This window comes from Trichechus manatus, unplaced genomic scaffold (genome assembly GCF_000243295.1).
Source record: "Trichechus manatus latirostris isolate Lorelei unplaced genomic scaffold, TriManLat1.0 scaffold00068, whole genome shotgun sequence".
Lineage (NCBI taxonomy): Eukaryota > Metazoa > Chordata > Mammalia > Sirenia > Trichechidae > Trichechus > Trichechus manatus.
This window is the reverse complement of record NW_004444004.1, coordinates 12,669,518-12,680,993: the sequence shown is the minus strand read 5'-3', so window position 1 is coordinate 12,680,993 and position 11,476 is coordinate 12,669,518. Positions and strand designations below refer to the sequence as shown.

The 11,476-nt window shown below is 45.3% G+C and overlaps 1 protein-coding gene across 10 annotated transcripts in view; it reads right to left on the bottom strand.

Moving 5' to 3' along the window:
- Nucleotides 1–11,267, bottom strand: part of DOCK11 (dedicator of cytokinesis 11) — a 193,211-nt gene extending 181,944 nt beyond the window's left edge. For 4 of the 10 annotated variants that reach the window (XR_002824626.1, XR_002824627.1, XM_023734484.1 and 1 more), the window contains exon 1: nt 10,914–11,266. Coding sequence is in view for 8 of the 10 variants with exons in the window: in XM_023734484.1 (XP_023590252.1) it covers nt 10,914–11,015 (102 nt within the window). In the remaining 2 variants the exon portion in view is untranslated. Of the gene's footprint in view, nt 1–10,913 lie in introns of all 10 variants that reach the window. The other 6 variants (XM_012556519.2, XM_023734483.1, XM_023734486.1 and 3 more) reach the window with 4 other exon arrangements.
- Nucleotides 11,268–11,476: the final 209 nt, after the last annotated feature.

Sequence of the window (11,476 nt, the reverse complement as noted above, 5' to 3'; positions counted from 1 at the left end):
GGAAGCAGACTGTCACATCTTTCTCCTACAGAGCGGCTAGTGGGTTTGAACCGCCGACCTTTTGATTAGCAGCTGAGAGCTTTGACCACTGCACCACCAGGGCTCCTTAAAAGAACGCCGAGAGAACGAAAACATGGTACTTGGTCAGGGAATTAATACATAGGCAGCATTTACCAACTAAACCGGAATATATTGTCTCCCCAGTGATTGCTGTTTCTGTGACATTATTCAGTTTTATGTCTTAAACATGTGTACCACCAGGGCTGCCAGGCTGAACAATTCTAGAGAATGCCAATCCCATCATAGACTATGTGAATGGCAACCCCCTGGAGATGTGCAGGGACAGCTTGCTCAGCTGTATGCAAGTGGCTCTGTGCTATATAAACTCATTCTCCTCATTCCCCAGGGATATTTGGCTGAAAGAAAAGTTATAAACAAAAAACCAGAGTCTTGTGAGGCTTAAACTGTCTGGATCTAACAAGGACAGAATCAGAATAATTAAAAGTGAATGTAAACCATGAGAGCCTTTGATTTCTAAAAACTCAAAAGTTATCTAAAATGAAATGATAATGATTTCAAAATAGCTGAATTTAAGTTCCTAAATATTGTAAAACAGGGTATTTGTGTCCTTTCCTTTACTCCAATGAATCTAATCAAAATGGTTTCTTTATATTAAGCTGCAATTAAAACAAAATATAGTAGAATGGTATATAGTTTTTATATGTAGTCCCTGGGTGCTACAAACAGTTAACGTGCTCATCTGTTAACTGAAGGAGTGGAGGTTTGAGTTTACCCAGAGGCGCCTCTGAAGAAAGGTCTGGCAATTTACTTCCAAATAAATCAGTCATTGAAAACTGTGGAGCCCAGTTCTACTCTGACACACACAGGGTCACCATGAATGGGCATCTACTTGATGGACACTGGTTTGATATACAGTCATGCGTTGCTTAATGTCCACGATAAGTTCTGTGAAATAGGACGTTATATGATTTGAACGTTGTGTGAACACCATATTATATACTTTTAAAAAATGGGATATGTTTTGTTTCACTCCAGATCGATACTTCTTTACCTCTTGCTGCTGCTATCACTAGCACTGGAAGCCATGATGAACTTCACAGTAATAGTTTCAAAAGAAAATTACAGAACGGGACTAATGAGGGACAGCAGTCCAGGGACAAGGACTAGAAGGCAGAAGGGGACAGGAAAGCTGGTGATAGGGAACCCAATGTTGAGTAAGGACAGTGTTGACATGTCGTGGGGTTGTTAACCATTGTCATAGGGCAACATGTGTACTAACTGTTTAATGAGAAACTATTTGTTCTATAAAACCTTCATCTAAGGTACAGAAAAAAAAGAATTATCTATGTGAGATCAAATTGACAACAGCAACTCAAAAGGTTTGATGGGAAGCCTGGGGGCAGTGAGTTGAAGATCATGGTGATGGAATAATTTGGAAAAGGACAGTGAGAATAACAGCACAACTGGAAGAATGTAATCCATGTCACTGAATTGTACATGTAGAAACTTTCAAAATGATGTAACTTTGGCTATGTATATTTTCACCAAAAAAAATGTCCTCAAGGTCGAGAAGGGAGAGTGTTGCCATGTCGTGGGTTTGTTAACCAATGTCATAAAACAATATGTGTACTGACTGTGTAACGAGAAACTATTCTGTAAACCTTCACCTAAAGTAAAATTTAAAAAAAATTTTTAAATAATAAAAAAAAAACAAACTTGGTGCCACTGAGTCAATTCCGACACATAGTGATTCTAGAGGACAGAGCAGAACTGCCCCATAGGGTTTCCAAGGAGCGGCTGGTAAATTTGAACTGCCAACCTTTTGGTTAGCAGAGCTCTTAACCACTATACCACCAGGGCTCTAAAAACACAAGGCATTAACATCTTTTAGAGACATTCTATACAACCAAATTCCCTAGCCTCCTGACAATGAATACTTGGTCCTCACTGAAACACTTCAAATAAAGATGTTTTGTATCAGACACTTTGAAGAACACTTGATTTCTTAGTTAAAATCTCACCCAGTAAAATATTTCAAAAGTTAGGGAAAGCAACATGATGAGAAATCTGAAGCATCAGAATATCTGCAAGCATTTCTCAGAAGTTGGAAACGTATGCAACCCAAGATTAGCTGTCAAGAGAGGTAAATAAACATAACTTCCTGTGAATGATAAACTCAATAAGCAATAAAAATAAGGTGAAGAACTGCAGGAAATAATAGCAAATTTATGCATGTTTGCAGGAGGTCGTGCACAGACAATAGGCAAACCACGTGCAGCTGGAAGAGTTGGCATGCTTCCCATGGTATCTACTATGCTGGGAACTTGTAGACATACTATACCTAATAGAACTTATCCTGCTATCACAAAACCAGAATAAATCTGTTGCCATCAAGTCGATTCTAACTCATAGCAACCCTTATAGGACAGAGTAGAACCGCCCCATGTGGTTTCCAAGGCTGTCATCTTTATGAAAAGAGACTGCCACATCTTTCTCCTGTGCTGTGGCTGGTGGGTTCAAACTGCGGACCTTTCAGTCAGCAGCCAAGCACTTAACCACCGTGCTACCAGGCCTCTTTAAAACCAGAATAGCTGAATATAAAAGCGTATTACTTTCTTAGGAGACCTTTAAGCTTTAAAATTTTCCAATGAAGTACGTTTCCAAAATAGATTTTGTAAAAGACATTAAAATATTTCAAAATTTTCTTTACAGTGGTAAAAATATATACAATAAAACATTTGCCAATTCAACATGTTTTATGTGTACAATTCAGTGACATTATGTTTATTATGGTTTCACAGATGGTTGTGTAACCATCGCCATGATCCTTTTCCAAATTTTTCCGTCACTCTTAAAAAAAAGCTCAGGGCTACCTGAGCAATGAGTTCTCCTTCCCCTTCCCCATAATCACTAATAAATTTTTGTCTCTATGCATTTGCCTATTCTAGAAATTTCATCTAAGTGGAATCATACAATATGTGACCTTTTGTGACTGACTTATTTCACTCAGCATGATGTTTTCAGGGTTCATCCACGTCGTAGCACGTATCAGGACCGCACTGCTCTTTATCGCTGAGTAATATTCCATTGTTTCTACATACCACATTTTGATTATCCACTCATCTATTGATAGACACTTATCAGGACTCCCTTTCTCTTTATGGCTGAGTAAAATTAAGGCATTCAAATTTAAATACTCATTTAACTTTTAAAAGTGGGGATTAATGAGTGAAAGAGATGTCAATTAAGTTTTGAAGGGGAAAAGAAAGAGCACTGAAGTTCTAGTTTCCTATATGGAGCCTACTTCTCCTCTATCCATCTCTTTGAGTAAACTGCATTGAACAGTAAGATTATCATAAAGGAGAGTGCTCCTGCCAAAACCACACTCACAGCTTCCCCAAAGCTAGAGGACCTTCTCCTCAGGCTTAGGATAAGGCGCTCCTCCCCATTCCAGGCCTTTCCACAGCCCAGGCTCTTAACCACTCTGCTCCAGGCAGAACTTACAGGCAATGGCAGCTAAATGAGATTGTTCCTCTGCCCCACACCAGTTACTTCTGTGGGAGCCTGCAGGAATAGAATCGAAAAGGCATCTGGCTCTAGGCTGATAAAATAAATGACAGACCAATGCTACCCACAAACTACTCTGCACTCCTGAGCAAACCTAAAGGAAATCAAGAGCTCTAAATCCCAAAGATAAACATGACAAAATTACCATTAGGATTTACAGAAAAGGAGAAACGGCTCTACCTCCTTCTCCCCTCTGTGGTTTCTGGCCTCCTCTTCTATAAAAAACAAAGGAGCTAATAAATTGTCAACATGTTTTGCTGACGATTCTGCATCTCAGCAGAAAGCAAAATCAAGTAGGTAAATTGCTCCTCTGAAATGAATTCTGGCAAACAAGAAGGGTGGTTCCTGAAATGGAGAACCAGAAATTCCGGAAGGTAGCAACCATTTTTTATCGTACATAGAAGTCAAGTAAGGGAATACTGAACTGAGTTATCCATGTATCCTATATGAATTTCTCAGAGTGTGAGTTGTAATATAGAGATGTTACCATTCATTCTCCCCACTCTCATAAATGAAAGGGCTCTGGAGTCAAGTAAATGTGAAAAATGCTGTATACTACATCCTCCTGGTAGAGATTAAAAATATTCATTAGTGTAATAAAGGCCTGTTTCACCTTGTTCGACTCAGAAAGGTCCAAAGCCTCAAAAACCATGAAGGATCACAAGAAAGAGCTAGTCGGGTGGGGAGTCAGAGATGATGTAAACAATAACTGAAGACAGAAGGCAGAGCCACAACCACTTGCTTCTATTGTTTCTGTTCTGGTTACTTGCATACTGGTGGCTCAGTGCTTAAGAGCTCTGCTGCTATCCAAAAGGTCAGCAGTTTGAATCTGCTACGCACTCCTTGGAAACCCTATGGGGCAGTTCTACTCTGTCCTATAGGGTCGCTATGAGTCGGAATCAACTTGACAGCAGTGAGTTTTTTGGTTAAACTTCCCTTTCTGGCTCTGAGTCCCTTAAGAACAAGAACTATCCTATTTAGCCTCTTCAGGCACCTGGGAAAGGATGTTCTTGGGTCAGACCCTCAGCCCCACTGCTTGGTTAAAGCAGCCGCATCTTTGGCACCTTTCAGACACTTGAAAGTGGATCTGCTGAGAGGAACTTCCCATCACCATTCTGACTGGAATTCTGGGGCTGGCCTCCAGACCACTTCTCCACACCCTGCCTCCCACTTCCCTAAACATCCCCAAAGGTGCAAACCTCTTCAATCAGCTAATCTCGCCTGTAATCTCATCTCTATCCGGTCAGCCCTGGCTTTTTCTTGGCTCTTCCTCCCTTTCCTGATCCCACTTGGAACACTTTTCCTCTGTGCCCTCGAGAACCATAGTCTTTTGCCAAAACACAATCCTACATGCTCAGCCTTTCTCTAGAATGTTCTCTCCACTGCATTGCTTAACTGAAAATCTCTCAAGTGGAGGTTGCTAATTTTCTTTTCCCTTCCCCTCTCACCAAATACTCTTTTCCTCCTGTTCACCTAAGCTGAGAAACCTCAGTCTTCCCTCTCTCTCATCCTTTCTCTCTCTCCCCTCCCCCTTCAGGGGTCACCAAATCTTTTTATTTCATCACTGAAATGTTGCTTACATCTTGCCTCTTATCTCCAGTCTCACTGCCTGGGAAAGCCTTTTTTCTCTCTCTCTCCCTCCTGACCTAATACGACTGTATTTCAACTAGTTTCCTGGCCTCCAGTCTCTTTCCCCAATATTCAATCCACGCTACATATCATTCTATATATTTTTGCCCACAAGACAAGTACTGAGTACCTACTGTATTCCAGTCACTGTGGGAAGCACTGGGAACAGTGATGAATACACAGCCTCTGACTTCTTGGCATTCAGAGGTTCAGATCCAGAATGGGAAAAAAAACATCCCCACATTGTATTCTGTAACAGACCTTTCTAAAGAATACTGCTTTCACTTTACCAGATCTCTACTTTGAACCTTTAAGAATCACTTATACATTAGATACTTTGCATGTATTACCTCCTTTAATCCTCACAACAACCCCGTGAGGTAGGTACTACTGTTTATCTGCATTGCACAAATGAGGAAAATGAGACCAGGTTACCTGCCTCCATTCACAATGCAAGCAGGTGAGAGAGATCATATTCAAGCCCAGGTCTGGCTCCAGAGCCTGTGTTCTGCCTCTCACTTTTTTTTTTAATTGTGCTTTAAGCAAAAGTTTACAGTTCAAGTCAATTTCTCATAAAAAAATTTATACACACATTGCTATGCGACCCTAGCTGCTCTCCCTATACTGTGACAGCACACTCCTCCTTTCCACCCCAGATTTCCCTGTCCATTCAACCAGCTCCTAACCCTCTCCGCCTTCTCATCTTGCCTCCAGACAGGAGATGCCCATTTAATCTCATGTATCTAACTGAGCTAAGAAGCACATTCTTCATGAGTATCAGTTTATGCCCCATAGTCCAGTCTAACCTTTGTCTGAAGAGTTGGCTTCAGGAATGGTTTCACTTCTGGGCTAATAGAGAGTCTGGGGGCCATGTCTTCCGGGATCCCTCCAGTCTCAGTCAGACCAGTAAGTCTGGTCTTTTTACTAGAATTTGAGTTCTGCAACCCACTTTTCTCCTGCTCCATCAGGGACTCTCTGTTGTGTTCCCTGTCAGGGCAGTCATTGGTGGTAGCCAGGCACTATCTAGTTCTTCTGGTCTCAGGCTGATGGAGTCTCTGGTTTATGTGGCCCTTTCTGTCTCTTGGGCTACTACTTTCTTGTGTCTTTGGTGTTCTTTGTTCTCCTCTACTCTAGGTGGGTTGGGACCAATTGATGCATCTTAGATGGCCGCTTGCTAGCTTTTAAGACCCCAGATGCCACTCACCAAAGTCGGATGCAGAACATTTTCTTAATAAGCTTTGTTATGCCAACTGACCTAGATGTCCCCTGAAACCATGGTTCCCAGACCCCCCGTACCCACTACTCTGTCCCTAGAAGTGTTTGGTTGTATTCAGGAAACTTCTTAGCTTTTGGTTTTGTCCAATTGTGCCGACTTCCCCTGAATTGTGTGTTGCCCTTCCCTTCACCTAAGATAATTCTTGTCTACTATCTAGTTAGTGAATACCCCTCTCCCTCCCTCCCCACCCTTATAACCATCAAAGAATGTTTTATTCTGTGTTTCAACCTTTTCTTGAGTTCTTGTAATAGTGGTCTCATATGACATTTGTTCTTTTGCAACTAATTTCACTCAGCATGACACCTTCCAGATTCATTCATGTTATGAAATGTTTCGCAGATTCATCGTCGTTCTCTATTGTTGCATGGTACTCCATTGTGTGAATATACCATAATTTTTTTTATCCATTCGTCCATTGATGGGTACCTAGGTTAGCAACACTTTCTTGATCCTTTGGTGCACAAGGCATTAAGGGTAAGCTCCACAGCAGCAAATAATATTTAAACACCTACTAGGTGACTTTCCGGGGGCCCTAGTGGAGCAATGGTTAAGCCCCCAGCTACTAACCCAAAAGGTTGGCAGTTCAAACCTACCCAGTGGCTCTATGGGAGAAAAGACCTAGCTATCTGCTCCCATAAAGATTAACAACAAAAACCAAAAAAAAAAAAAAAAAACAAAAAAAAAAAAAAAAAAAAAAAACCCATTGCCGTCGAGTTGATTCCGACTCATAGTGACCCTATAGGACAGAATAGAACTGCCCCATACCGTTTTCAAGGAGCAGCTGCTGGATCTTAACTGCAGACATTTTGGTTACCAGCTGAGCTCTTAACCACTGCACCACCAGGGCTCCCTCGTAAAGACTGTAGCCTAGGAAACCCTATGGGGCAGTTCTATTCCGTCCTATAGGGTCACTATGAGTTGGAATCGACAGCACACAACAGGCAACTTCCCCAATCTGACGCTGACATAATACAACAGGTTCATCAAATGCCTTTGTTCCCTCTGAGGGGCAAATAGCTATATCCTGAATTATAACAAAAATAGTGCTAAAAACTCTGCATTTTAAGCATGCATATGTACAGACACTTCCCCATTAATCATATATACTTTCAGGTTATACTATCCCTCCCCAACCCCCTCACAGGAAATATCTGCTAGAGGTAATTCTGTAATTACCCCTTTCCCTAGGTTAAAATTGACCTTCAACAAAAATGCTGAACTTACAGGAAAATGCAGCAATGAATAGTCTCTGTCTGCTTCGTTATGTAGTTAATAGATTCATGGAAGTACTAACGACTGAATAAAGGTTTGAATATACAACTACATGCTATGTACAGCCCAGGACTTCTGAATTTTTCCAACACTGAGCAAGACTGAATGATGTTAGCAGCATGCCAACAAGGATATAATTGCAAAAACAAAAAAAAGTCCTAAACAGGAAATACTGTATATATGTTCAGCTTAGTGGGTTGTCCAAGTTCTGGTGAGAGATATCCCAGAGGAAAGCTTGACCTGCTGCAGGCATGAATCCATCTCATATCGAAGCCCTAATGTGAAGCATCTTGGGTTTATAGCAGCAAGTGTAAATTCTACCTCAGCTGTCTCTAAGAAACATTTTGGGGCTTAAATCAGGAAAGAATCAGAAGTTATGGCAGCAGCTGCAAAATGGTTTGTTCGCTCTCCAGACATCCATGGCTTGGCTAATAGCTCTTTGTATGGGAGAAGCAGGGCTAAGCAAGACTGTCATTTAGGAGTGCATACTCCATTTAAGACTTTATTCTTAGTTGATTCAACTGCTTAAAAAAAATAACATTCACTGAGGTGCTATGAATAATCTAAAATGGATTTGTGTGCATAATCTGGGTGTCCTAATAACTGACACACACACATACACACACACACACAAAATCCAGATTGGAACTAATGAAAAGTAATGATAAAAAGTCGTGCACGTTCACTTGTAACGATACAGCATCTAGCATTACGTCTTGCACATAGTAGGGGCTCAATGGATCTTGATTGATTTAGAGTAGTGGAATCTGTTCGCCCTGGCCCCCAAAATCTCACTGTGGACTGCCTACCAGACTAAGAAGTAAATATCATTCTTCCTCATTGCCTGGTATAAATACTAAACATCAGTGGCCTTGGTCCCAAGTAGACTAGGCTGACAAGGCAACAGTGGCCGCTGGCAGCATCTGCTAGAAGAGTCCAGCCCCGGAAACAGTTTTTCCAGCTTTGTCACCTGTGGTCACCGGATAGAAAGAAGCAGTTGCACCTGTGCTGTACAAAATTCTTTTTTAAACCTAAAAACCTGGACAAGGACGCTAGTGTTAATTTTTTGCTGCCAAGGGTAAAAGATCAAATGCTGGTCAAATCTCAGTGGAGGTTCACTAAAGGCCTATTTAATTCTCTTGAGACCATCTGTCCACCTCACAGCTCCCCTCTGATCCCATGATGTGATAGAAGGCCACCTCTGCTCAAGGAAGGTTTTCTTTTTTTCCTGAATTTTGGGAAGTGTTCCCTATGCTAGGCTTATTGAATCACTTGCTAACAATCACCCAAGATGAGAGCCTTGGTATAAATGCCCTGAACACAGCTTGCTTTCCCCTTAACTGGCTGTGATGACAAGTAAGGCTCCAATGTGACCTCAGCAGGATCCCACTCCAAAGTCAGAGTGAAACACACAATAAGCTAAGTCCGTTAAAATAACATAAAAGGTCTAGGTTTAGCTTCCCTAAACAGCAGGATTAAACTTTTAAGGGTCTGGTCTCCATAGAGAGATGTCTTTAAAGTCAGTTGGCTTTGCACAGTTGTAGCTATTAGGGATCAGATCTTTATCTCAAAGGTACATATTCTACCTTTGATCTTCCTCCAGAACTCCCACTAATGTCAACTTTCTCCACTGTTGGGAGCAGGCCCTTGGCCTCCCTTTAATGTTGGTTTTATTGCTGATTCTACAAGATCAACAGAAAAATTACAAGGAAAAGCTGTGAAGTTCCCTTTTAATGACAAGTTGATTTAACAAAAAGAGCCCACTCTTAAACGGTGAAATTTAAACACGGCAAACGACATGCAGTAAGGGAGTCGACCAGTGGGGAAGAGAGAAACAAACAAACAAAGAAAAAAAAACCCAAAAGTAAAAAAAACGCTAATTAACCAGTCCGACTGCTTATTTAAGAAGCCCTGGCGGCGCAGTGGTTAAAGCGCTCCGCTGCGAACCAAAAGGTCGGTGGTTCAAATCCATCAGCCACTCTGGCGGATAAAGATGCGGCAGTCTGCTTCCGTAAAAATGTACAGCCTTCGAAACCCTATGGGGCAGCTCTACTCTCTCCTATAGCGTCGCTATGAGTCCGAAAGGACTCCACGGCAGTGGGTTTGGTTTTGGTTTTCTCTAGTCCAGAAAATTGGCAGAGTGTCTTGAAAACAGGAGAAGGGGCAGGTGCCCGTTAGCACCTATCCGCTTCCCTCTTGTCTGCCTTCATCCAGACAATACGGATGAAGCTGGGGGTGGGGGGCGATGGAAGGGCTCCAACAGGGTCAGCGTGCTTTCCAATTCCCATTCTCCAGCCCTGCTGGCTTCGGAGGCACCTCCGGCCGTGAACGGTAGGGCTCTGACCCCAGGCCCGCTGTCTCCGCACTAGCACACTCCGTCTTCCCCGTAAGCCCCAGGGCCCCATCCCCTTGCCTCTGGAGCGCTCCCGGGGCCCAAGGGACACCCTCGCCCTGTGGCGGCCGGCCCCGCGCCCCACTCGCCCCAGAACCCCGTTGTTTGCAATTCCCTCCCTCCGCGGCAGCAGCAGCACCCCTTCAACACCCACCACCACCCTCTCTCTCGCCAGTAGCAGGAGGAAGTCGCTCTGCTTCCTCTGTGTTTACCGCCCGCCAGAGCTTGGGAGGTTGGGGCTTTTTGGGTGGGGTTCTTTTTTGTGTACACGGCGGGTCTGTCCGCGCGCCGCGTTTGTATGTGCAAAAACGCTTATCGCATCCTTCCGCTCAGGCTGCCTCAGGTGCCCATGAAGAAGACTCGGGATCTCGTGAGTGCCCTCGTCGCCGGCTCTTTGTGCCCGATCCAGGGCAGCACGAGATCCGCTCTTTCAATTACACCCCCGCTCCGCCCCGCCCCGCCCCGCCCTGGCTCGGAGCCCCCGCCGCCGTCCGCGCATGGGTTGCCTGCCCGCGCCCAGCGCGGCGCACGCCTCCGCAGCGCCCCGCAGTCCGAGCGCTGTCAGCGGACGCCGGGGACTGCACCCCGGCAAGCGGCCGCCCGTGAGAAAACTTACTGGAGCGAAGGAGGAGAGCCCCCGCAGCGCACCGGGCCCCGGAGCGCCGTTACTGCCCCGGCCCCCGCGCGCGGTCAGCTACCCCGTCGCTCTCGCCCGGAACGCGTCTCCCGGGACGCCCCGGGCCTCCGGCCACTCACCAGCACCACGGAGCTCCGCACGGCCTCCGACACGCTCTGCCGGAGCTCGGCCGCCGTGCCAGGCTTGCTGAGCCGCTTGGTGAATTTGCGCACTTCGGTCATGGCAGCGGCGGGCAGGTCTCGGTGGGCGCGTTCACTGCCCCGGACCCAGACGGCCGCGACCGCGGCTGCTCCCTGTGTTTACACGCCGGCCGGCCGGCCACATCGCATTCGGTGGCGGCGGCTCTCCTGCTCCTCCTCCCGCCCGCGGCTGCTCCGCCCTCCTCCCGCCTTCCCTCCTTTTATCGCTCGCTAGGCTCGCCCGCTCACTCTCCTGCCCCTCGGCAGCGGCGGCTCCCTCGCCTCAAGGGCCGAGCTCCGAGCGTGACTAGCCGGAGCAGGAGGGTGTGTCCGGCTGGAAGGGTGTGTGGAAGAGGAGGGGGGACTGCGGGGGGTGGGGGGGCGAGGGTCACGAGGGAGGAGGGGAAGTGGCAACTGCTCGGGCTCCGCCCGCAGCTGATGTTGCTGGTGCAGCCGCATCCGGGAGGGAGATCTGGCTGCTGCTTTTTTTAGGGGGAGGGGGT